This window comes from Impatiens glandulifera, chromosome 5 (genome assembly GCF_907164915.1).
Source record: "Impatiens glandulifera chromosome 5, dImpGla2.1, whole genome shotgun sequence".
NCBI classification, from domain to species: Eukaryota; Viridiplantae; Streptophyta; class Magnoliopsida; order Ericales; family Balsaminaceae; genus Impatiens; species Impatiens glandulifera.
The window spans coordinates 51,676,584-51,699,263 of NC_061866.1; the positions used below are offsets into that span (position 1 = coordinate 51,676,584).

The 22,680-nt window shown below is 33.3% G+C and overlaps 5 protein-coding genes and 3 non-coding genes across 8 annotated transcripts; 2 read left to right on the forward strand and 6 right to left on the reverse strand.

Annotated features, from left to right (window-relative positions):
* Nucleotides 1-812: 812 nt before the first annotated feature.
* Nucleotides 813-1,897, reverse strand: LOC124939650 (ferric reduction oxidase 5-like; the record flags this gene model as incomplete). The annotated part of the gene is made up of 2 exons (XM_047480106.1): nucleotides 813-1,539; nucleotides 1,647-1,897. Coding segments are annotated over 2 exons (978 nt in total), but the record flags the coding sequence as incomplete, so codon positions are not given.
* Nucleotides 1,898-1,962: 65 nt separating this feature from the next.
* LOC124939651 (ferric reduction oxidase 4-like) lies at nucleotides 1,963-2,997 on the reverse strand. Its single transcript, XM_047480107.1, has 3 exons — nucleotides 2,690-2,997; nucleotides 2,380-2,614; nucleotides 1,963-2,301 (listed from the first exon to the last, which is right to left on the reverse strand). The coding sequence occupies exons 1-3, from the start codon at nucleotides 2,944-2,946 to the stop codon at nucleotides 1,963-1,965; spliced, it is 831 nt and encodes a 276-aa protein (XP_047336063.1). The 5' UTR covers nucleotides 2,947-2,997.
* Nucleotides 2,998-6,129: 3,132 nt separating this feature from the next.
* LOC124938258 (ferric reduction oxidase 5-like) lies at nucleotides 6,130-9,107 on the forward strand. The gene is made up of 7 exons (XM_047478673.1): nucleotides 6,130-6,297; nucleotides 6,373-6,661; nucleotides 7,027-7,261; nucleotides 7,338-7,665; nucleotides 7,748-7,985; nucleotides 8,131-8,849; nucleotides 8,958-9,107. Exons 1-7 carry the CDS (start codon nucleotides 6,141-6,143, stop codon nucleotides 9,095-9,097), a joined length of 2,106 nt encoding a protein of 701 aa, XP_047334629.1. The 5' UTR covers nucleotides 6,130-6,140; the 3' UTR covers nucleotides 9,098-9,107.
* A 1,923-nt stretch (nucleotides 9,108-11,030) lies between these two features.
* Nucleotides 11,031-18,870, forward strand: LOC124939652 (ferric reduction oxidase 4-like). The gene is made up of 13 exons (XM_047480108.1): nucleotides 11,031-11,187; nucleotides 11,274-11,559; nucleotides 11,639-11,873; nucleotides 11,941-12,268; nucleotides 12,352-12,592; nucleotides 12,866-13,603; nucleotides 16,133-16,281; nucleotides 16,358-16,643; nucleotides 16,719-16,953; nucleotides 17,021-17,348; nucleotides 17,432-17,672; nucleotides 17,946-18,661; nucleotides 18,731-18,870. Exons 1-13 carry the CDS (start codon nucleotides 11,031-11,033, stop codon nucleotides 18,868-18,870), a joined length of 4,080 nt encoding a protein of 1,359 aa, XP_047336064.1.
* Nucleotides 18,871-19,105: 235 nt separating this feature from the next.
* On the reverse strand, nucleotides 19,106-22,196 carry LOC124939653 (rRNA 2'-O-methyltransferase fibrillarin 1-like). Its single transcript, XM_047480109.1, has 7 exons — nucleotides 22,135-22,196; nucleotides 21,141-21,486; nucleotides 20,963-21,058; nucleotides 20,799-20,876; nucleotides 20,537-20,713; nucleotides 19,553-19,621; nucleotides 19,106-19,472 (listed from the first exon to the last, which is right to left on the reverse strand). The coding sequence occupies exons 1-7, from the start codon at nucleotides 22,194-22,196 to the stop codon at nucleotides 19,290-19,292; spliced, it is 1,011 nt and encodes a 336-aa protein (XP_047336065.1). The 3' UTR covers nucleotides 19,106-19,289.
* On the reverse strand, nucleotides 19,922-19,993 carry LOC124940804. The gene has a single exon (XR_007099539.1). It is a non-coding gene; the product is annotated as a small nucleolar RNA snoR60 (small nucleolar RNA).
* LOC124940801 lies at nucleotides 20,094-20,164 on the reverse strand. The gene has a single exon (XR_007099536.1). It is a non-coding gene; the product is annotated as a small nucleolar RNA snoR60 (small nucleolar RNA).
* On the reverse strand, nucleotides 20,247-20,318 carry LOC124940805. Its single transcript, XR_007099540.1, has one exon. It is a non-coding gene; the product is annotated as a small nucleolar RNA snoR60 (small nucleolar RNA).
* Nucleotides 22,197-22,680: the final 484 nt, after the last annotated feature.

Genomic DNA, 22,680 nt, shown 5'->3' on the forward strand with positions numbered 1-22,680 from the left:
TCCCATAACAGAGATCCTATCTGCTTTTATTAGGGTCTTAGCTAGAGAAAAGAATCACACATTTTTTTAAATTATTTTGTGGTAATGAAATATTATGTTTTGTTATTCCACGTTGACTTCGAACTAATAAAATGTTTACTTTTTATTTTCTTAGTATGAAAAGAGGCAAAGTAATAATTTAGTATTATATATATTATTCCAATTTTTATGTAACTTCAATGGTTTATTAAAATTTCTTATTATGAATTAATGTGTTTCTAGTCAATGAAGAAAAAACAAAATTGACAAAAATTTGTTTTTATGAAGATAGCAATACCTTCCATTAGTAAACCAGGGGACATTTGTTTTATTCAGCTCAACTCTTGTGATTTGAACTATTCTTGTAATGAGTTAAAATAATAATAAAAAAAAGTATATATGACATACAACTAAATATAAATTAGAACAAAAAAATATAATATCTCAAAGAGCAAAAATGAATGGAGTAGAGAACCTAAATTATAACAACAAAGGGTAAATAAACAACTTCAAACCATGCATGCAATTTTACCAGCTGAAGCTGATGGCCTCAAAACGAAGATTTTCTGCCAAACCCGAAGAACATATTCTCGCTACCTCGTGCCTCATTTCCTTCGGCCCACACACCATCACCCCGACATCAGATCCTTCGCAATCGAGTAATATCTCTGCATGAATCAATATATATATATATATATATATATATATATATAGATTAATAATAAGTGACACAACACAATATATTAAATTTAATTGCTAGCTAGGTTAATTCAATGTAACATATAATTATATAACTACTTACTCATGAGGTTGGGTTTTGCACCATGATGCACGGCTATGTCTTGAACAAGAGAGTCACGTGGGAGGCTTTCCAACTCTGTTGTCTCGCCACCATGAAACTGTAATCCGGGCGAAGCTGTTGGAGTTCGCAACTCGACATTTTGAACCTGCTTGCCTTCCGTACACGATATCTCCCTCTTTTGCCACAAAAATATTGCACTAGTGCCAATAAACACGCCAACACAAGCCAAGAACATGTCCCAAAGGACTTTCCCACTGAAATTGTAAACTTGTTTGTTGTGTTCAGTCGGGTATATAAGGCGACAACTCACAATCCCAAGAAGAAGTAAGAACATGACGAAAGAGGTCATGATTATTGCCCCGAGCCAGAGCCAGTTGCTAGATCCGAGGGCTGCAGTAACTAGAGAGTCATTCGGACTTGGCTTAAACCATATTGAACGGATAAGATCTCGGTTAGGCTTGGGCTGCTCTTCAATGTCCCTGGTGACATAGGCCTCTATTTTCAACTCTAACTTGGAAAAGATTTCAGAGGAGATTGTGCTTGATGCTGGCAATAGAAGATTGAGCATGGTGAGATCCATCGAGTTCTTGAAAACACATATCAAGTGCATCTTTGGAATGTGTGATCCAGGTTGAGTACTTAAGTGTATAACTTCGCGAATAATGGAGATGAATGGAGCAATACCGCTTCCTCCACTTACCATCACTAAGGATTCCCTCCTATTTGATGAGATCAAGAAATTATTGTTGACCCTCTCTGTTATAATTTGCTTAAACGAAAGGCTTATATTCAATCATGTTTTTTTTTGAAAGTTTAAAAAATTTACCTTAACAAGTCAGATGAAACAGGTCCATATGGTCCTTCTACATGGACCTCTAGATGGGTCTTGGAAGAAGAAGAAAGCTCTTGGTATAGCTTTTGACTCCATGTTCCTAAGCTTTTAATGGCGACACTTATCGTATCTGGTTCCAAGTTTCCGCTAGAAATGATAGTGAAAGGATGCCATTGGAACTTAGAAATGCTTGGCACATGGATAAACATTATGCTTGTGGGATTATAATGAAGATCTGAAAAAATTTGTGTTCAATTAATATTTCATATAGATAGAAGTACTTAATTTGTTCAACAAATTAATAAGGAGTTTAATTCTTACCAAGGCATTTGGAGAAGTTGAGCTCAACCACACCACAAGGCAAGAGGCGGGCAGAGACCAATCTTGCTCTTTTTTGAGATTGTAAAAATCTGAGATAACGATCGATGAGAAACAGGAAGATCCCGGGCAAGATCATGAATAAATATGATCCACCAACATGTAACATGTAGAAAACAATATAGAAAAGATAGAGATGATGGGTATAAAAGAAGAGCTCAAATGCCTTTCTTCTAATGGATGGAAAGCTTGTCACCCATATTGCCCATCCAAACAACATTGCTATCCATCCAGCTACATTAGAAACATATGTTATGTCCCAATCTACCATCTGTAATACAAAAAACAATCTCATATAATGAATCATATCTATTTTGATTAGAAATATTATACACTAATGAAACAGTACCTGCGACATTTGATTTGTTATACCCCAATAGACGATGAAACCAATTGTATGTAATGTAAAGAGAAGATTCGAGATGTGGCCAAGCCATATGTGATACTTGATACTTGATTCCGATGTCAATCCAATCATTCGCAAGATGGAAGATCCTCTTGTTACAGGAAAGAACAAAAATGCCCAACAAATGTTTCCAATGTATCCCAACCTAAGCGACACACTGCGAAACTTGGCCTTCCATCTGCAAATTAGAAAGTTTGTAACTCCGACATGTCTCGGGTAGAAACAACTATAAAATGTAGAAGAAAATTCTTACATTTTCTCTCCTTCTCTATCCATGTGGAGGTGGCCAAAGCTTATGTACAAATAATTGGCTAAAGACCATATCAATAGTGCAAAAAACATTGTAACAAATAGAAGCTCTGTCATTGTTATAATACCAAAAGTACTCGATATGTGAACCGGTTTCTTCAAGAAATTTGGACGTTGTATACTATTATTCAAGCCACGAGCAATCTTCTTCTTCGTAGTCTCCAAATGGAGATAAAAACAACCCAAAACAGACATTAACATCGCAGGAAAACTCAGAAGCAGAAGATTCGTCCCTGAAACAATATGATTCAAGTTAAAAAAACAGAAAAAAGTAGTATTAGTAGTAGTAGTCGAGATCATGTCCTACCTTGAGACCCAAATAATTTAGACGACCCAATCTTCTCTTTGAGATTGGAGGTCCATGAATAATTGTAAGTACTGGTTGGAATAATAATCCAGATAAAAACCCATCCAATAAACACAATGAAGAACATCATCCTGATGAAGATTAAATTTATGAGGTTGGCCATTGTTGTGATATGAAGAAGCTAATAATTAACCGGTCCTGTTTGTAAGTAGAAGCTTTCTAGTCAATTACTTGCAGCATGATTCTTGTTGTCCTACACAAGGAACATTTTCTCATGAATAAAAGGCAAGGGAATTTCTCATACTTTAAGAGATATTTTACATAACAGAGTACTTACATGAACAGATGACCTTCTAATGAAGTAGTAAAAGTTGGGTTTTTTTGAAATTGATGATCACAAACATAAGTAAGATGAAGCTTGATCGATTGTGAATCCAAAATGGGTTTCATAAGTCTTTAATTTGCCTTCTTTACTATGTGATTTGCTTTGTTTTCTGTTAAGATATTTTGTTTTTGGATTTTTTTGTTCAGATTTGTGCAATTGTCTTTTTAAAATTTTATTATTTTAGGACATAACAGAAATCCAGATTAGGAAATTCTATTAATATTGTAATCATATTATTTGTTATTAATAGAATAAAATTTTAAAAGAAAAGGTAAGAAAATAGATATTAAGAATGTATAAAAGGAAACAATTCATTTTAATACTTTTATATTTACTTTTCCTTTTTTAACAAATAATAACATTTACAATATTAATAGAATTCTCCAACTTGGATTGTTTTAAATTCCTAAAATTCAAAAAAAAAAAAAAATCAATTCCTCAAATTCATGTGTTACCTCAAAGGTTATTGCACAAATTTGGACCAAACTCTTCAAATATTTTGGCATTAGGTGGAATCAGCTAGGGTTGAATTATTTGTCACTATTGACTACAAATAAATGAAATATTAATAAATAAATAAAAAAAATGGTGGTGATTTATATCATAAAACTAAAATGCTACTCATTTTCTTTTGTATTGTTAGGAATTTAGTAGTATATACAATTTTTTTTTTATGAAGTAGGATTGAGATTCATTAGACAATGCCCGAATCGTGGATAGTTGATAGAAAATTTGGATTGAGCTGACTCATATAAAGACCTACATATTTGAGTTATCATCCAAATTATTTTCTAGTGAACTATCTGGTTTGACATTAATCACTAAACCTTCAGTCGTTCTATACGTATCATTCATACCGTTAATATTATAATATTTTCTGAGTTTGTTCTGAAAAAATGGAATTCGGTAGTTAATTGTTTTTCTTGAGAATCTACTAGTTGAATAACCTGTTTGTAATATATTTGTATTTTTTTTTTATTATTTACATGTTTTGGGTATGTTTTTTCTTCCTATTTAATATTTTATCGTTAAATGATTCTTATAATTTTTAAACATTTTAAAAAAAACATTGTCACTAAATATCAATAGCGACAATAATTGAACCCATCTCCTTAGCTTTCTCGCTACTCTAACCAGTTGTTTCTATTGTTTCGACTTAAATATTTATTTAAATTATTAATTTTAGAAATAATATTTTTTTTGCTAATTCTTTATTTTTTACATTAGTTTTCTATATATTTTTAGATTATATCACAATTATTTTTTAACACAATATGCAGCCTGTATATTTATTGTCATTCCCATCGTGGCATTAAAAAATAACAAAATGTATTAATGTTATGAAAGTAATTACACAAATAACATTCTTCCAAGTACAATTGAGAGTACAAGTTGACCAATATTGCTTGACGTACTATAAGCGCTTGTTTGATATTATAAAATAACCATATTATTTTAAATAATTTTATGTAATTAAAAAAATGTATGATTTTAGTAAATTTAACTAATTAAATATCTTTACTGTATTTTAAAAATGTCATAAAAAGATATATATAAAATAAGAATATGTTAAAATATTTGATACAAAAACTGATAAGTTAATGAGATTTTCATTTAGTTACCAATTATTTGGATTTAATTAATTCACTTCAAACAAGTCCTATTATTACACTATTACAAAAAAAAAAAATAGTTAAGTCTTAATTTGTATTATTTTAAGAACATATTTTTTTAATTAAAATTTATCTGTATTGGATTAAATTATTATAAGTATATATCCCTTTCTCAATGATTAATTTTTAGATATTCATGATTAGAATTATTTACTTTACTTGAACCTTGTTTCATGTGATTTTTTTTTCAAATAATTCTCTATCTCATTATTTATTAAATTATTAATAAAAATACTAAATTAGTTATCCATGGTTAACTTTTTTTTTTATAAATATTAAACTAAAAGAATAAAAAAATTATTTTGCAGTAAAAATATATATTTATATTTATTTTTTAATGTAGGAAATTAGAATCACCCCGCTACCATGATTTGTACTTTCATTTAAGATGTTATATGCGAGAATCGAACCTTTGATATTTTAAGAACATAATTTTAATTGAATTAAGATTTGGATACCGATGAGATTTTAACAACTAAGCTCAAAATTTATCCAAATTAATGTATTTGGGAGCAAATTGAATGTCTCAATTGAATTATTAGTTTATAAAACAAAACTAAACTTGTATATAAATAAACAAAATAGTGAGAATAATTATTATTAGTAAATAGAAAAATTGAGACCTTTTCTTTTCATTTAATTAGTTAGTCTCCTTTAATCTATAATTTGATCATTGAAAGCAATGAAAGGTTACTATGTTATAAAAAAAAAAAAAAACTATTACCATTAAATATCTGCCTATGTTATCTAGATCGATAGACACAAATTTATATCAATCGATTATTCGACCTTATGAGACTTGCTAAATGTTGTGATAGTTACACAATTAGAGGCAATAATTTAAGATTGAAGAATTAATAACATATAAGAAATTCTCTTGCCTATATATTTAATCATGAGAAAATCTCCTTTGTGTAAGAAAGCATGAAGCATGCTGCTAGTTGACTTGCAAGTTTCAAAAAATTGAAAATTCTACTTATAAATAGGACCAAATTATTGTAAGCAATCATAAGAAATATTAACAACAAGAATGGGTAGCCTCACTTTAATCTTGAGGATGATGTTCTTCATTGTGCTTGTTGGATGGCTTGTTATTTGGATTATTATTCCTACAAGTACTTACAAAAATTCTTGGACACCGAATCTCATTGAGAAAATCGGCTCCTCTACTTATTTCGGGTCGCAAGGTAATTTGTTCATGATCTCGACTACTAGTTTTTTTTTTGTTGAAACAATGTTTTAACTTGAATAAGTTGTTTTAGGTACGAATCTCTTGCTTCTTAGTTTCCCTGTGATGTTGCTGGCTGCTTTGGGCTGTGTTTATCTCCATTTGGAGACTATTAAGAAGGAGAAGATTGCTTGTGGCTCGAGTAGTATGCATCGACCAGATTTCTTGAGGAGACCGGTTCATATATCGAGTACTTTTGGTAGTGTGACGATGACGGAGCTTGTATTTGTTGCGATGTTTTTTGCACTATTGATATGGTCTTTGGCCAATTATTTGTACATCAGCTTTGGTCACCTCCACATGCATAAAGAAGGGGAGAAAGTGTAAGCCTTTGTATTCTTTCTATTATTTTCTTAATGATTCTTTCAAGACCTCCTAATATGGATACAATAACTATTAAGTCAAAACAGGGTAGAACAGAGACATGAGAAAATATAAGATAAGGGTATGATCCAAATCGAGTTTTTTAAATAACCCATGTCTTATTGATAAATAACTCCTTCCAAATGCCAATTCATATATCCCGATATTTGAGATTGTTTTACCATGTTACCCTTGCCTTTTTTTAATTTGGTGTTTTTGTTTATAAAACCATATCATTACATTTTTTTGTTTTCTTCTACTGTTTGTATATAGTTGTTTCTACACGAGACATGTCGCAATTACAAACTTTCTAATTTGTTTGCAGATGGCAGGCTAAGTTTCGCAGTGTGTCCCTTAGGTTGGGATACATTGGAAACATTTGTTGGGCATTTTTGTTCTTTCCAGTAACACGAGGATCTTCAATCTTGCCAATGGTTGGATTGACATCGGAATCAAGCATCAAGTACCACATATGGCTTGGCCACATCTCAAACCTCCTATTCACTTTACATACAATTGGTTTCATTATCTACTGGGGTTTAACTCAGCAAATGTCCCTGGTACATTTTCATTAGTATATAATATATATTTCTCATCAAAATAGATATGATTATATGGAATATTTTTGTATTACAGATGCTAGAGTGGAGCAAAACATATGTTTCCAATGTAGCTGGATGGATAGCAATGTTGTTTGGATGGGCAATATGGGTGACAAGCTTTCCATCCATTAGAAGAAAGGCATTTGAGCTCTTCTTTTATACTCATCATCTCTATGCTCTTTATATAGTCTTCTATTTGATACATGTTGGTGGACCATATGTGTTCATGATCTTGCCCGGGATCTTCCTCTTTATCATCGATCGATATCTCAGATTCTTGCAGTCTCAAAAAAGGGCAAGATTAGTCTCTGCCCGCCTCTTACCTTGTGAAGTGGTTGAGCTCAACTTCTCCAAATGTCATGGTTAGACTGAAACGACTCTCATTCATATCATATTCCATATATTTATTTTATCTGAAATATTATTGCACAAAAAAAAAAACAGATCTTCGATATAATCCCACAAGCATAATGTTTGTCCACGTGCCGAGCATTTCGAAGCTGCAATGGCACCCTTTCACTGTCATTTCTAGCGGAAACTTGGAGCTAGATATAATAAGTGTCGCCATTAAAAGCCAAGGATCATGGAGTCAGAAGCTATACAAAGAGCTTTCTTCTTCCAAGAGTCATCTAGAGGTCCATGTAGAAGGACCATATGGACCGGTTTCACCCGACTTGTTAAGGTAAATTTTCAAATCTTTCATTTAAACCAACAAGATCATACAAAGACCAATCCATGCTTAACTTTCCGATATCAAAAGTTTCAACAAATTACAATACATAAAAATAGTGATCACTGAATCTTAATTTCTAAATCTCATCAAATAGGAGGGATTGCTTAGTAATGGTAAGTGGAGGAAGCGGTATCACCCCATTCATCTCCGTAATTCGCGAAGTCATACACCTAAGAACACAGACTGGATCGCACATTCCGAAGATGCACTTGATATGTGTTTTCAAGAACTCAATTGATCTCACCATGCTTGATCTTCTGTTGCCAGCATCAAGCATGATCTCCCCAGAAATCCTTTCCAAGTTAGAATTGAAAATAGAGGCCTATGTCACCAAGGACATTGAAGAGCAGCCAAAATCTAACCGAGATCTTATCCATTCAATATGGTTTAAGCCAAATCCCAATGACTCTCTAGTTACTGCAGCCCTCGGATCTAGCAGTTGGTTATGGCTCGGGGCAATAATCACGACGTCCTTCCTCATGTTCTTACTTCTTCTGGGGATCGTGACTCGTCACCTTATTTACCCGATTGAACACAACAAACAAATTTACAACTTCAGTGGGAAAGTCCTTTGGGACATGTTCTTGGCTTGTGTTGGTGTGTTTATTGGCACTAGTGCAATATTTTTATGGCAAAAGAAGAAGATATCGGGTACAGAAGGCAAGCAGGTTCAAAATGTCGAGTTGCAGACTCCAACCGCTTCGCCCGGATTGCAGTTTCATGGTGGCGAGACGACAGAGTTGGAAAGCCTCCCACGCGACTCTCTTGTTCAAGACATAGCCGTGCATCATGGTGCAAGGCCTAACCTCAAGAGTAAGTAGTTTTATATTTATATGTGATATTGAATTAACCTAGCTAGCAATTAAATTGAATATTGTGGTGTGTCACTCATTATTAATCTATATATGTTGATGCATGCAGAGATATTATTCGATTGCGAAGGATCTGATGTCGGGGTGATGGTGTGTGGACCGAAGGAAATGAGGCACGAGGTAGCGAGAATATGTTCTTCGGGTTTGGCAGAAAACCTTCATTTTGAGGCCATCAGCTTCAATTGGTAAAATATGCATGCATTTGGAGACAAATAAAAGGGGTTTGCTTGTGGGATTGGTTTGTGTTGTAAGGATAAAGTTGTTTACTTACTTTATTTGTTGTTTGGATTCTCAACTTGATCCACTAATGTTTGCTCATTGTATATATTGTACATTTTTTTAATTATTTTTTATATTTTCTCAACTTTTAATCTTGTATTGAATCGACCAAAATGGTATATGATAAGAAGAATCCCGATTTGTAATGAGAAAACAAATATGGTTATTGATAATTGAAATTCATAAAATTTTATGTTGATTATATAAATACTTAATGTTTATTGTATAAAATTTTATATATTTAAGACTTTTAAATTTAAAACAATATTAAATTTAATATTATAATTTTTAACAAAAACTGTCGCTAATTACTAAATTCATCTTGCTAAAAGCAATTACATTCGTCGCTATAAGCGACGGTAAAATATTATCGACATACTTGCACCCATTTTAGGCGCCTCTTTCCGACACTCTTATTTTGTATTATTGTTAATGCCGGTAAATAAGTGACGGAACATTTTGGTGAACCAATTAAAGAACCATCTTGATTATATTTACATTTAATCGTCGATTTCCAAAGACTATCCGACTTCGATAAAAAATCTACTACACTATTTCGATCAAAAAAATTTATTAAAAAAAACAAGATCTCGGATATCTAGTCCCTTGATTCTTAAAACATTTAACATTATCACAATTAATTATATGATAAAATAATGAGTTAAAAGATTTTTATAGAAATTTAAAGGTTATTTTCTCCAATTTCATCGCCACACTTTTAAGAAAATAAATAAAGACATCATATATGTGATTATAGAGAATGAGGACTAGCCGATTCCTTTCAAAATTATTTTGTTTTTCCATCTAGATAACTTACATTTCAATTTAGTAATAGTCCGTCCATATACTTTGAATTTATCTTTGCACCCAATAACATACCCCAATTGACGGAAGAGCCTAATCATGAACCCAAAAAATTTGTCAACTAAGATAATTCAAGTGACAAAAATGGTTTCTAAGAGATTAAAGCTCACAGATTCAATTCTCATTTAAAACGCTTTAAGTTAAATTGAAAATAATGTCTATGAGTTCATAATAGCTTTCTATATTTAAACAAAATATATACATTAAATTAAATTTTTCATTTTCATTTTTTTTCCTATTATTTTGTATCTCAATTTTAATTTTAAAAATTCTCAATTCAATCTAAACTCAGTTTTTCTTTTTAAATTCCCTAATCAAATTTTTATCTGAAACATTGAAGATCATCAAATTATTCACAGAAACAATTGGACTCTTCTCGAGCACAAATTGTCCGATGACGACCTAAAATCTCAAGTGGAAACTCAATTATATGATTTTTTATTCACTTATGACATACAATATTGTAATAACTTGTTTTAAAATAATGCATTTTTTTCCAGTAAATGCGACTTATGTCTTACCTTGGATCCCTATAACTATACATTTGTTGACAATACACTATGCATATATTTAAAAATAACAAGTAAATGTCAACCCAAGTTAATCATACATCACATATACCAATCAATTAATAAATTAGTTAACTCATTAATACCTCATGAGGCTTGCTAAACATGTGAAACAATTGATCCAAGTAGGCTAATAAATATATTTAGAAAGTTGATGTTCTTCATAACAAAAGGCAATAAGTTTATGACTTATAACAAACATATTAATTGGAAATAGCCAATATATATATATTATATTTTTTTAATTATGAAGAAAAAATTCCCTTTGTGTAGGACAGCATGAATCATGCTGTATGTTGACTTGATTGTAAACTCCAAAGATCTTGATCATCTCATTATAAAAAGGCCCCTATTAGCTTCTAAAATTTTCATATCATAAGTAATAAGCAACATTAATTAACTGATTAACAATGGGAAGCCTCACTTCAATCTTGAGGATGATGTTCCTCATTGTGTTTATTGGATGGCTTTTTATTTGGATTATTATTCCAACCAGTACTTACAAATATTCATGGACCCCCAATCTCACCAAGAAGATTGGCTCCTCTACGTTTTTCGGGTCCCAAGGTAATTTGATCATGATCTTGACTCCTCCTACTTACCTTTGTTTTCGTGGAAAGGTTTTTTTTTAAACATGAATAAAATTGTTTCAGGGACGAATCTTCTGCTTCTGAGCTTCCCTGTGATGTTGATGGCTGCTCTTGGCTGTGTTTATCTCCATTTCGAGAAGAAGAAAAAGATAGGTCGCGACTTAACTGGCATGCAACGACCAGATTTCTTGAGGAGACCGGTTCACATATCTAGTACTTTAGGTATTGTGACTATGACGGAACTTGTATTCGTCGCAATGTTTTTTGCACTATTGATATGGTCTCTAGCCAATTACTTGCACATCAGCTTTGGCCACCTTACAATGTATAGTCCACCAGGGGAGAAAACGTAAGTTTATTAATTATTGTTTTTTCTCTAGAGAAATTAATTGAAGAATTAATACAAACTTTTAATCTACTACATACAGATGGAAGACAAAGTTTCGTAGTGTGTCGCTTAGGTTGGGATACATAGGAAACATTTGTTGGGCATTTTTGTTCTTTCCAGTAACACGAGGATCTTCCATCTTGCCAATGATTGGATTGACATCGGAATCAAGCATCAAGTACCACATATGGCTCGGTCACGTCTCGAACCTCCTCTTCACTTTACATACAATTGGTTTCATTGTCTATTGGGGTATAACAAATCAAATGTCGCAGGTACTGTTTCATTAGTATATAATATTAAACATGAAAATAGATATGATTAATTATATGGGTATTACAGATGGTAGATTGGGACAAAACATATGTTTCTAATGTAGCTGGATGGATAGCAATGTTGTTTGGATGGGCAATATGGGTGACAAGCTTTCCATCCATTAGAAGAAAGGCATTTGAGCTCTTCTTTTATACCCATCATCTCTATCTTCTCTATATTGTCTTCTACATGTTACATGTTGGTGGACCATATTTGTTCATGATCTTGCCCGGGATCTTTCTCTTTTTCATCGATCGTTATCTCCGATTCTTACAATCCCAAAAAAGAGCAAGATTAGTCTCTGCCCGCCTATTGCCTTGTGGTGTGGTTGAGCTCAACCTATCCAAATGCCTTGGTAAAGATTAAACTCATTAAGTTGTTGAACAAATTAAGTATTTCTATCTATATGAAATATTAATTGAACTCAAAAATTTTCAGATCTTCATTATAATCCCACAAGCATAATGTTTATCCACGTGCCGAGCATTTCTAGGTTACAATGGCATCCTTTCACTATCATTTCTAGTGGAAACTTGGAACTAGATAGGATAAGTGTCCTCATTAAAAGCTTAGGAACATGGAGTCAAAAGTTATACCAAGAGCTTTCTTCTTCTTCCAAGACCCATCTAGAGGTCCATGTAGAAGGACCATATGGACCGGTTTCGCCAGATTTGTTAAGGTACAATTTTCAAAATCTGTTTTTTAAAAGAGTCTTTTCATTGATCCATAGTTCTTATTAAGTCAAATTGGTGAATCTGGAATTAGCGACGGTTGTCAGACAATATAGACGATTAAACATTATTAGCGACATAATTTATAGCGATGGGTTGTACTACCGTTGCTTATGACCAATGATAATTGGAGAATAGCGACGCTTTTCCGTTATTTTGTTCTTAGTTTCCACACAAATATTAATGCTGGTAACTGAAACTTTCGCGATCTCATCAAACAGGAGGGACTCCTTGGTGATGGTAAGTGGAGGAAGCGGTATTGCGCCATTCATCTCCATAATTCGCGAAGTTATACACTTAAGTACGCAACCTGGATCGCACATTCCGAAGATGCTATTGATATGTGTTTTCAAGAATTCGATGGATCTCACCATGCTCGATCTTCTGTTGCCAGCATCAAGCGTGATATCCCCAGAAATCCTTTCCAAGTTAGAGTTGAAGATAGAGGCATATGTCACCAAGGACATTGAAGAGCAGCCAAAACCTAACCGAGATCTTATCCGTTCAATATGGTTTAAGCCAAATCCCAATGACTCTCTAGTTACTGCAGCCCTCGGATCTAACAGTTGGCTCTGGCTCGGGGCAATAATCACTACCTCCTTCGTCATGTTCTTACTTCTTCTCGGAATCGTGACTCGTCGCCTTATTTACCCGATTGAACACAACAAACAAGTTTACAACTTCAGTGGGAAAGTCCTTTGGGATATGTTCTTGGCTTGTGTTGGTGTGTTTATTGGGACTAGTGCGATATTTTTATGGCAAAAGAAGGAGATATCGCGCACGGAAGGCCAGGTTCAAAATGTGGAGTTGCAAACTCCAACAGCTTCGCCCGGATTGCAGTTTCATGGTGGCGAGACAACAGAGTTGGAAAGCCTCCCCGGAAACTCTCTTGTTCAAGACATAGCCGTGCATCATGGTGCAAGGCCTAACCTCAAGAGTAAGTACTTGTACAATTATATGTGATATAGAATTAACCTAGCTAATCTATATATGTTGATGAATGCAGAGATATTATTTGACTGCAAAGGATCTGATGTCGGGGTGATGGTGTGTGGGCCGAAGGAAATGAGGCACGAGGTAGCGAGAATATGTTCTTCGGGTTTGGCAGAAAACCTTCATTTTGAGGCCATCAGCTTCAACTGGTAAAATATGCATGCATAATTGGAGATAAATAAAAGGGATTTGCGTGTGGGATTGGTTTGTGTTATGAGTATATTTGTTTACTTACCTTGTTTGTTGTTTGGGTTCTCAACTTGATCCACTAATGTTTGCTCTTTGTATATATAGTAGAGTTTTTAGTTATTTTTTTATATTTACTCAACTTTAAATCTTGTGTTGAATTGATAAAAATGATATTTGTTAAAGAAGAACCTTTGATTGAAATGAGAAACAAATATGACTATTGATAATTGAAATTAATAAAATTTTATGTTGCTTATATAATAAATACTTGGTGTTTATTGTATAAAATTTAATATATTTAAGACTTTTAAATTTAAAACAACATTAGTTTTTGAAAATAATTTTAAACAAAGTTAACAAAACTATCACTAATTACCCACATGGTTCTAGTAGAAAGATTCAACAAGAGAGATCAAAATTTACTTGTTCAATGTCCACTATAAACACGTTTTGAATATAAGCTTGACGGTGGGGTGTCATATTATTTCTTCATAATTCAAAAAAAAAACTGTCACGAGTTATAAAATGCTAAATAGTATAATCGTCGCTAAATACTAAAATCATGTTGCTAAAGTAATTACATTCCTCGCTATAAGCGCAGGTTAAGAAATACCGACATATTTGCCTTCATATTAAGCGCCTCTGATTCCGACACTATCATGTATTATTGCTAATGCCAGTAAATCAGTGATGGTTTGCATAGAAAAGTTTCCCTTAATAGCACCAGCAGAAGTGATCAAACATATATTTCTCAAAATATTGGGATCCAGCACTTGTATCCCTATACTTTTCAAATGAAGATTTTTTTCACTCATAATCACATTTTTCTTATTAAAAAAAAATTTAGTGTTAAACCCGATGAATTATTTAGACATTTTGGTAAGTAAACTATACTTAAATTTGATCATCGATACCTTAAAGACTATCCGACTCCGATGCAAATTACTACACTATTTCGATAGAAGAGTCCTGTTAAAGAAATAAGATCTTGGATATTTAGTCACATTGATCCTTAAAACATTTAACATTGTCTCGGCTGATTAGATGACAAAATGATAAGTTAGAAGATTCTCAAATAAATTTACACATTATTTTTTCATTTACATTGCCACACTTTTGAAAAAAAAATGAATAAAGACATTATATATGTGGTCATAAAAGACAACGCACTTTTAATAAGGATTAGCCGACCTTTGTCAATATTATTTTGTTTTTTAATCTAGATAACTTACATTTATTTTTGTAATAATCGGATCCCCACCTTATATCTTATCTTAGCATGACATACCCAGGATCCACCTTATATCTTATCTTAGCACTCATTGACATACCCAAATAGGTTCACGGAAAAGCTTAATCATGAACCCAAAAACATTTGTCAACTAAGGTAACTCAAGTACAAAATTGATTTTTAAAAGACCAAATGTCACTTATTCAATTCTAATTTAGAACATTTAAGTTTAATTAAAAAGCGGTTATTTCATGTCAGCTTCCTATATTCAAAATATATATTAAATTTTCATTTTCTTTCCTCTTCTTTTAAAACTCAATTTTAATTTAAAAATCTCCAATTCAATCCAAACTCAAAAAAAAAAAAAATTAATTCCCTAATCAACTTTTTTTTATCTGAAACATTGTTTGAGAAATAGTTTTTTCAATTATTCACCGGAAGCAATTGGACTCTTCTCGAGCACAAATTGTTCGACCTAAAATCTCAAGTTGGAACTCAATTATATTGTTTTTTAACTGAGTTATGACAAACAGTGTAATAATGCAATTTTAAAATAATGCAATTTTCTTCATGTAAATGTGACTTATGCCTTACATTTGGATCGATATAACTATACACTTGTTGACAATACACTATGCACACTATGCATATATTTATCAATAACAAGTAAATGTCAAACACAAATTAATCATACATCACATATATCAATCAATTAATTAATAAATTAGTTAACTCATTAATACCTCATGAGGCTTGCTAAACATGTGAAACAATTGATTCAAGTAGACTAATATATATATTTAGAAAGTTGATGTTCTTCCTAACAAAAGGCAATATCAAGTTTATGACTTATAACAAACATATTAATTGGAAATAGCCAACTTATATTTATAAATATTTAATTATGAAGAAAAAATTCCCTTGAGTAGGACGGCATGAATCATGTTGTATGTTGACTTGATTGCAAACTCCAATGATCTTGATCATCTCATTATAAAAAGGCCCCTATTAACTTCTTAAATTTTCATAATCATAAGTAATAAGCAACATTAATTAATTGATTAACAATGGGCAGCCTCACTTCAATCTTGAGGATGATGTTCTTCATTGTGTTTATTGGATGGCTTTTTATCTGGATTATTATCCCAACCGGTACTTACAAATATTCATGGACCCCCAATCTCAAAGTGAAGATTGGCTCCTCGACGTTTTTCGGGTCCCAAGGTAATTTCATCATGGTCATGATCTTGACTACTCCTACTGAAAGGGTTTTTTTTTAACGTCAATAAAATTGTTTCAGGGACGAATCTTCTGCTTCTGAGTTTCCCTGTGATGTTGATGGCTGCTCTTGGCTGTGTTTATCTCCATTTCGAGAAGAAGAAAAACATAAGTCGCGACTTAACAAGAATGCAACGACCAGATTACTTGAGGAGACCGGTTCACATATCGAGTACTTTAGGCATTGTAACAATGACAGAGCTTCTATTTGTTACAATGTTTTTTGCACTATTGATATGGTCTTTAGCCAATTACTTGCACATAGGCTTTGGCCATCTTACAATGCATAGTCCACGGGGAGAGAAAATGTAAGTATTTTATTCTTTTTTCTTTAGAGAAATTAATTGAAGAATTAATACAAACTTTTAATCTACTACATACAGATGGAAGACAAAGTTTCGTAGTGTGTCGCTTAGGTTGGGATACATAGGAAACATTTGTTGGGCATTTTTGTTCTTTCCAGTAACACGAGGATCTTCCATCTTGCCAATGATTGGATTGACATCGGAATCAAGCATCAAGTACCACATATGGCTCGGTCACGTCTCGAACCTCCTCTTCACTTTACATACAATTGGTTTCATTGTCTATTGGGGTATAACAAATCAAATGTCGCAGGTACTGTTTCATTAGTATATAATATTAAACATGAAAATAGATATGATTAATTATATGGGTATTACAGATGGTAGATTGGGACAAAACATATGTTTCTAATGTAGCTGGATGGATAGCAATGTTGTTTGGATGGGCAATATGGGTGACAAGCTTTCCATCCATTAGAAGAAAGGCATTTGAGCTCTTCTTTTATACCCATCATCTCTATCTTCTCTATATTGTCTTCTACATGTTACATGTTGGTGGACCATATTTGTTCATGATCTTGCCCGGGATCTTTCTCTTTTTCATCGATCGTTATCTCCGATTCTTACAATCCCAAAAAAGAGCAAGATTAGTCTCTGCCCGCCTATTGCCTTGTGGTGTGGTTGAGCTCAACCTATCCAAATGCCTTGGTAAAGATTAAACTCATTAAGTTGTTGAACAAATTAAGTATTTCTATCTATATGAAATATTAATTGAACTCAAAAATTTTCAGATCTTCATTATAATCCCACAAGCATAATGTTTATCCACGTGCCGAGCATTTCTAGGTTACAATGGCATCCTTTCACTATCATTTCTAGTGGAAACTTGGAACTAGATAGGATAAGTGTCGTCATTAAAAGCTTAGGAACATGGAGTCAAAAGTTATACCAAGAGCTTTCTTCTTCTTCCAAGACCAATCTAGAGGTCCATGTAGAAGGACCATATGGACCGGTTTCGCCAGATTTGTTAAGGTACAATTTCCAAAATATGTTTTTTAAAAGAGTCTTTTCATTGACCCATAGTTCTTATTAAGTCAAATTGGTGAAACGGAATTAGCGACGGTTGTCAGACAATATCGACGATTAAACAATACTAGCGACATAGTTTATAGCTATGGGTTGTACTACCGTTGCTTATGACCAATAATAATTGGAGGAATAGCGACGCTTTTCCGTTATTTTGTTCTTAATTTCCACACAAATATTAATGCTGATAACTGAATCTTTCGCGATCTCATTAAACAGGAGGGACTCCTTGGTGATGGTAAGTGGAGGAAGCGGTATTGCGCCATTCATCTCCATAATTCGCGAAGTTATACACTTAAGTACGCAACCTGGATCGCACATTCCGAAGATGCTATTGATATGTGTTTTCAAGGATTCGATGGATCTCACCATGCTCGATCTTCTGTTGCCAGCATCAAGCGTGATATCCCCAGAAATCCTTTCCAAGTTAGAGTTGAAGATAGAGGCATATGTCACCAAGGACATTGAAGAGCACCCAAAACCTAACCGAGATCTTATCCGTTCAATATGGTTTAAGCCAAATCCCAATGACTCTCTAGTTACTGCATCCCTCGGATCTAACAGTTGGCTCTGGCTCGGGGCAATAATCACTACCTCCTTCGTCATGTTCTTACTTCTTCTCGGGATCGTGACTCGTCGCCTTATTTACCCGATTGAACACAACCAACAAGTTTACAACTTCAGTGGGAAAGTCCTTTGGGATATGTTCTTGGCTTGTGTTGGTGTGTTTATTGGGACTAGTGCGATATTTTTATGGCAAAAGGATGAGATATCGCGCACGGAAGGCCAGGTTCAAAATGTGGAGTTGCAAACTCCAACAGCTTCGCCTGGATTGCAGTTTCATGGTGGCGAGACAACAGAGTTGGAAAGCCTCCCCGGAAACTCTGTTGTTAAAGACATAGCCGTGCATCATGGTGCAAGGCCTAACCTCAAGAGTAAGTACTTGTACAATTATATGTGATATAGAATTAACCTAGCTAATCTATATATGTTAATGAATACAGAGATATTATTTGACTGCAAAGGATCTGATGTCGGGGTGATGGTCTGTGGGCCGAAGGAAATGAGGCACGAGGTAGCGAGAATATGTTCTTCGGGTTTGGCAGAAAACCTACATTTCGAGGCCATCAGCTTCAACTGGTAAAGATGCATGCATGCTTAGAATAAATAAAAGGTAGTTAAAAGGAAATTGGTTGTGGACAATGGGTGTGATGTAATAGTAAAGTTCTTTATTTACTTATGTTGATTGGGTTCTAAACAAAACATGAATCATATATATTTCAAATTGCATATAAAATAAGCATACTTTGGAACAATCATTATAAACTATATTAAAATAGTTTATCATTTCCTTTGTTTGGTTAATAAAACTAATAAACAAAAAAGTAGCAGTCTCAAAAGATAATCAAAACCATACTAAAACAACATTGATCCTATTACACAAAATAGATCTAAAAAACAGAAAAAAGAACAGCTGTTAAGCTACAACAGCAGCAACTTTGACCTTTGGGACATGACCGACAACACAAGCATTCGCGCTCATACGGTTGAGGGTAACCTGCTCTACACAGCAGCAGCCACTTTGACCTTCTTTGGGACCCGATAGGTACCAACAACACAAGCATGATCACGCTCAAATGGTTCAAGAGTGACCTGCTCAATTGGTTTGAACTGATCTGCTTGCAACTTCTTCACTTCTGCAGCAAATACAGCCTCAGCTGGAACAGTTGAATCTATGCAGTTGGCCTGTATACATACAACAACTCAACAAATAAATAAACAAACACTTTTTTCCAAAGTTGATTTATTTCAAAATATTTACAAACCTTGATTGAAATGACAAAGTGGCCACCAACTTTCAAGAAATAGGAGGCATTCAGGGCCAATATTCTAGCCTGCATTATTAGAATATATAAATAAATAAAGTCAAATTTCAGTATATATATATTAAACAAGATAAATCAGATCAATTCAATTTTTACTATCCAGTAGTGACATTCATAGTCCAAAATCATAGTGGAATTAGAATTGTCATCTTAATGCGGAATTTACTCATAAATCAAAGAGCAGCATGATGATAATTGAATGGTTTTGAAAATGAAAGGCAAGAATAAAACAAAATGAATAGCAAAATCAAAATCAAAATCAAAACAAAAAATATAAAATAAATAAATAAAATATCCTAAACTTAATAGAGCATCAGAGACTCGGTTTATGCATCATCCATAATGTCCTGAAGGGGAATCCGAGTGAATCATCACATACTAGAAAGGAAATTTTTTTTTTAAATAATATTTGATGTGAAAATAAAAATATTGTATAAAACATAGACTAAAAAAATAGCATGAAACAAATTAATAACAGAGTAGCATCAGAAACTCGATTTTGCATCACCCATAATGTCCTGAAGGGGAATCCGAGTAATTCATCATATGCTTACAAACAATGTAAGAAAAGACAATCAATTTAATACAAGTTCAAAAAATTAATAACTTAAATTCAGATATTAGAAACTGAATAAGCATCAGAGACTCGGTTTGTGCATCACTCAAGAAGTCTTGAAGGGGAATCCGAGTGAATCGTCATTTGCAACAAAAATATTTGAAGATTTTATACAACAGATGCAGATTTAAGACCCAATAATGAAATTAAAAATCAAAGATGGGCAATTATAAAGTTTTAAGAAGCATCAAAACATTGTCAAGAACACAACTCATGATAAAAAACCAAAAACAAATGATGAAAACAAAATTTATAAACCTGGAAAATTCTAGATCATTAAGAAGATGAAAAGATGTAATAACAAATACCTGATCAGGTTGTGCAACATCTGAGAATATCACATCTACCATGCCAACAAGCATTCTGTACTTTGCTGGATGTCTAGCATCTTCAATGATTGGTATGATGTTTGTTCTTTTCTTTGCCATGTTCACAAGATCCCTACCACTCCTGTGAGAGAACTCAACAGCATAGACAACTCCTGCCTGTACAATCAAAGATTGAAACAAATAAGATGCAGCAAATACACAAGTAATAAGAATGAATAAGTTTTGTTTAGTGTGTACTTACAGGTCCAACAAGATCAGAGACATGAGAAACAGTGGTTCCAGAGGCAGCACCAAGATACAATACTTTGGCTCCGGGTTTCTAGAGGATCAAACATTACATACAATGTTAGAAATACTAACAATCAAATGTAAAATAAGCGAATATAGTGAACAAAAGACACTTACAATCCAGATTTCATCAACTCCACCGAGAATGGCAGCAGCTAGCTTAGATCTGAAGGGATTCCATACCCTGTATTCAACCTTTGTTCCATCCTCACTCTGATATAATATGTTCGCAATTACAATCAGAAAAAGCGCTATGGTTTCATACATGAAGAATCATATAGAAATGAAAGATCACCTGAACGGAAACTCTCTTCTCGTTATATACAGCTTCTCCAGGAACCATGTTCTTGGTGCAAAGCGCATCTTCTTTTCCCTTAGCAATAAACACTCCTTCATGTCTATGAGGTTCAACAACTACTCTGCTACCTCCCTTCATTCCACCTCCTCCACGAGGACCGCCTCTACCTCTTCCACCCCTACCACCACTGGCGCCTCTACCGCCGCCGCGGCCGCCGAAACCACCTCTGTCACCGCCTCGACCGCCACTGCGGCCACCGAATCCTCCTCTTCCTCTACCGCCGCCATCGCTACGGCCACCTCCTCTTCCACCACGTCCTGTAGAATCAAACAAAAGAATCGAACTTAAGACACAATTGACGGATGATTATACTAGATACATGGAAATGGAAAGGATAATAAGAACAGACCTCTTGGTGGCATCATTTTTGCTGATAGTTTGAGAGAATGAAGAGAAGAAAACAATTAACAGTTTGAGAATGAAGCGGCTATGACTTAGGTTGGAGAAGGAATGGCTTTTATAAGAGAAGATTAGGTCAAGGGTTTTTGTAGGGTTTACCAAGAAGTATAAATAAGCCCTTTAAGAATTCGTTTAATTTCAAATCTACTTTAATCTATTTATTATGTTTAAATAAATCCTTACAAAGTTTCTATAAACATTCAAAAATTCAAACGGTTTTTTTAGCCCTCTTAATAACAACAACCAAAAACGTCATAAACATTAGAACACCGTATTTTCGAGTATATTAATAGGTTGATGTTGTCAAGATTTCTAGATTGTATTAAATTTTTACATTACACTATGCACTTAATTGTTGCTATTACAAGAAATTTGAAAATCAACAATTAATAAAAATATAAAAACGATAGTATTGCGATTCAAATAGGAGGATCGTTTCCCATAGGACGGTAGTTCATCTGCACCCTGCACCAACGCGCCTTATTCTTTATCATTCAGCTTATCTAAATTGTTAGTCTCCTAAGGTTCTTACTTGAGACTCCTAGTCTCCTCCCAATGTTCAAACTCCGAGTCAACTCGGAAAGGTCTAGACATGTGTCCAACTCAAACCTGAATGTCCATCACGGTCAGTCCACACCCACAATCCGTGCTCAGTTCTTTTTGCCGCCCACCATCTAATCCGCAAGCTAGTTAAGGGACATTTTGATTATTCTTGTTTAATTTTTCATCTTTTTCCTCATTTAACTATTTAAATTAATTTTAAAAAAAAAAAAAAAAAACATATTAATATAAGGATTCTATTAGGATTTTATTTAATTTTTTAACTGACATTTTATTTTTTTCTAGATATCATTATTTAATTGCATTTTTCATTAACAGTACTTGCTTTTTTTTATATATTATTGATTTAAGATCTATGATAATAACATAGATTAATATTTTTAAAAACAAATTTATATTAAAACTATACCCATGTTTATATTTAAATTCACCATTATATGCATGTTTTACTATATAATAAACAAATAAGATGTTAAATGAATTTTTAAAATGCATTTGAGAACGCAAATATTTTTTT

Bases quoted from the DNA above. Each gene is read 5' to 3' on its own strand.
- LOC124938258 (XM_047478673.1), top strand. From the start codon at position 6,141: ATGGGTAGCCTCACTTTAATCTTGAGGATGATGTTCTTCATTGTGCTT. The intron at 6,298-6,372 runs GTAATTTGTTCA...AAGTTGTTTTAG, and splicing joins TACTTATTTCGGGTCGCAAG to GTACGAATCTCTTGCTTCTT. The intron at 7,986-8,130 runs GTAAATTTTCAA...CTCATCAAATAG, and splicing joins GTTTCACCCGACTTGTTAAG to GAGGGATTGCTTAGTAATGG.
- LOC124939652 (XM_047480108.1), top strand. From the start codon at position 11,031: ATGGGAAGCCTCACTTCAATCTTGAGGATGATGTTCCTCATTGTGTTT. The intron at 11,188-11,273 runs GTAATTTGATCA...AAATTGTTTCAG, and splicing joins TACGTTTTTCGGGTCCCAAG to GGACGAATCTTCTGCTTCTG. The intron at 12,593-12,865 runs GTACAATTTTCA...CTCATCAAACAG, and splicing joins GTTTCGCCAGATTTGTTAAG to GAGGGACTCCTTGGTGATGG.
- LOC124939653 (XM_047480109.1), bottom strand. From the start codon at position 22,196: ATGTCTAGACCTTTCCGAGTTGACTCGGAGTTTGAACATTGGGAGGAG. The intron at 21,487-22,134 runs GTAAGAACCTTA...TTGTGTCTTAAG, and splicing joins GAGGAGACTAGGAGTCTCAA to TTCGATTCTTTTGTTTGATT. The intron at 19,473-19,552 runs GTTTGTAAATAT...GTATGTATACAG, and splicing joins ACTTTGTCATTTCAATCAAG to GCCAACTGCATAGATTCAAC.
- LOC124939651 (XM_047480107.1), bottom strand. From the start codon at position 2,946: ATGTTAATGTCTGTTTTGGGTTGTTTTTATCTCCATTTGGAGACTACG. The intron at 2,615-2,689 runs GTAAGAATTTTC...TCTAATTTGCAG, and splicing joins GATAGAGAAGGAGAGAAAAT to ATGGAAGGCCAAGTTTCGCA. The intron at 2,302-2,379 runs GTACTGTTTCAT...TTTGTATTACAG, and splicing joins TAACAAATCAAATGTCGCAG to ATGGTAGATTGGGACATAAC.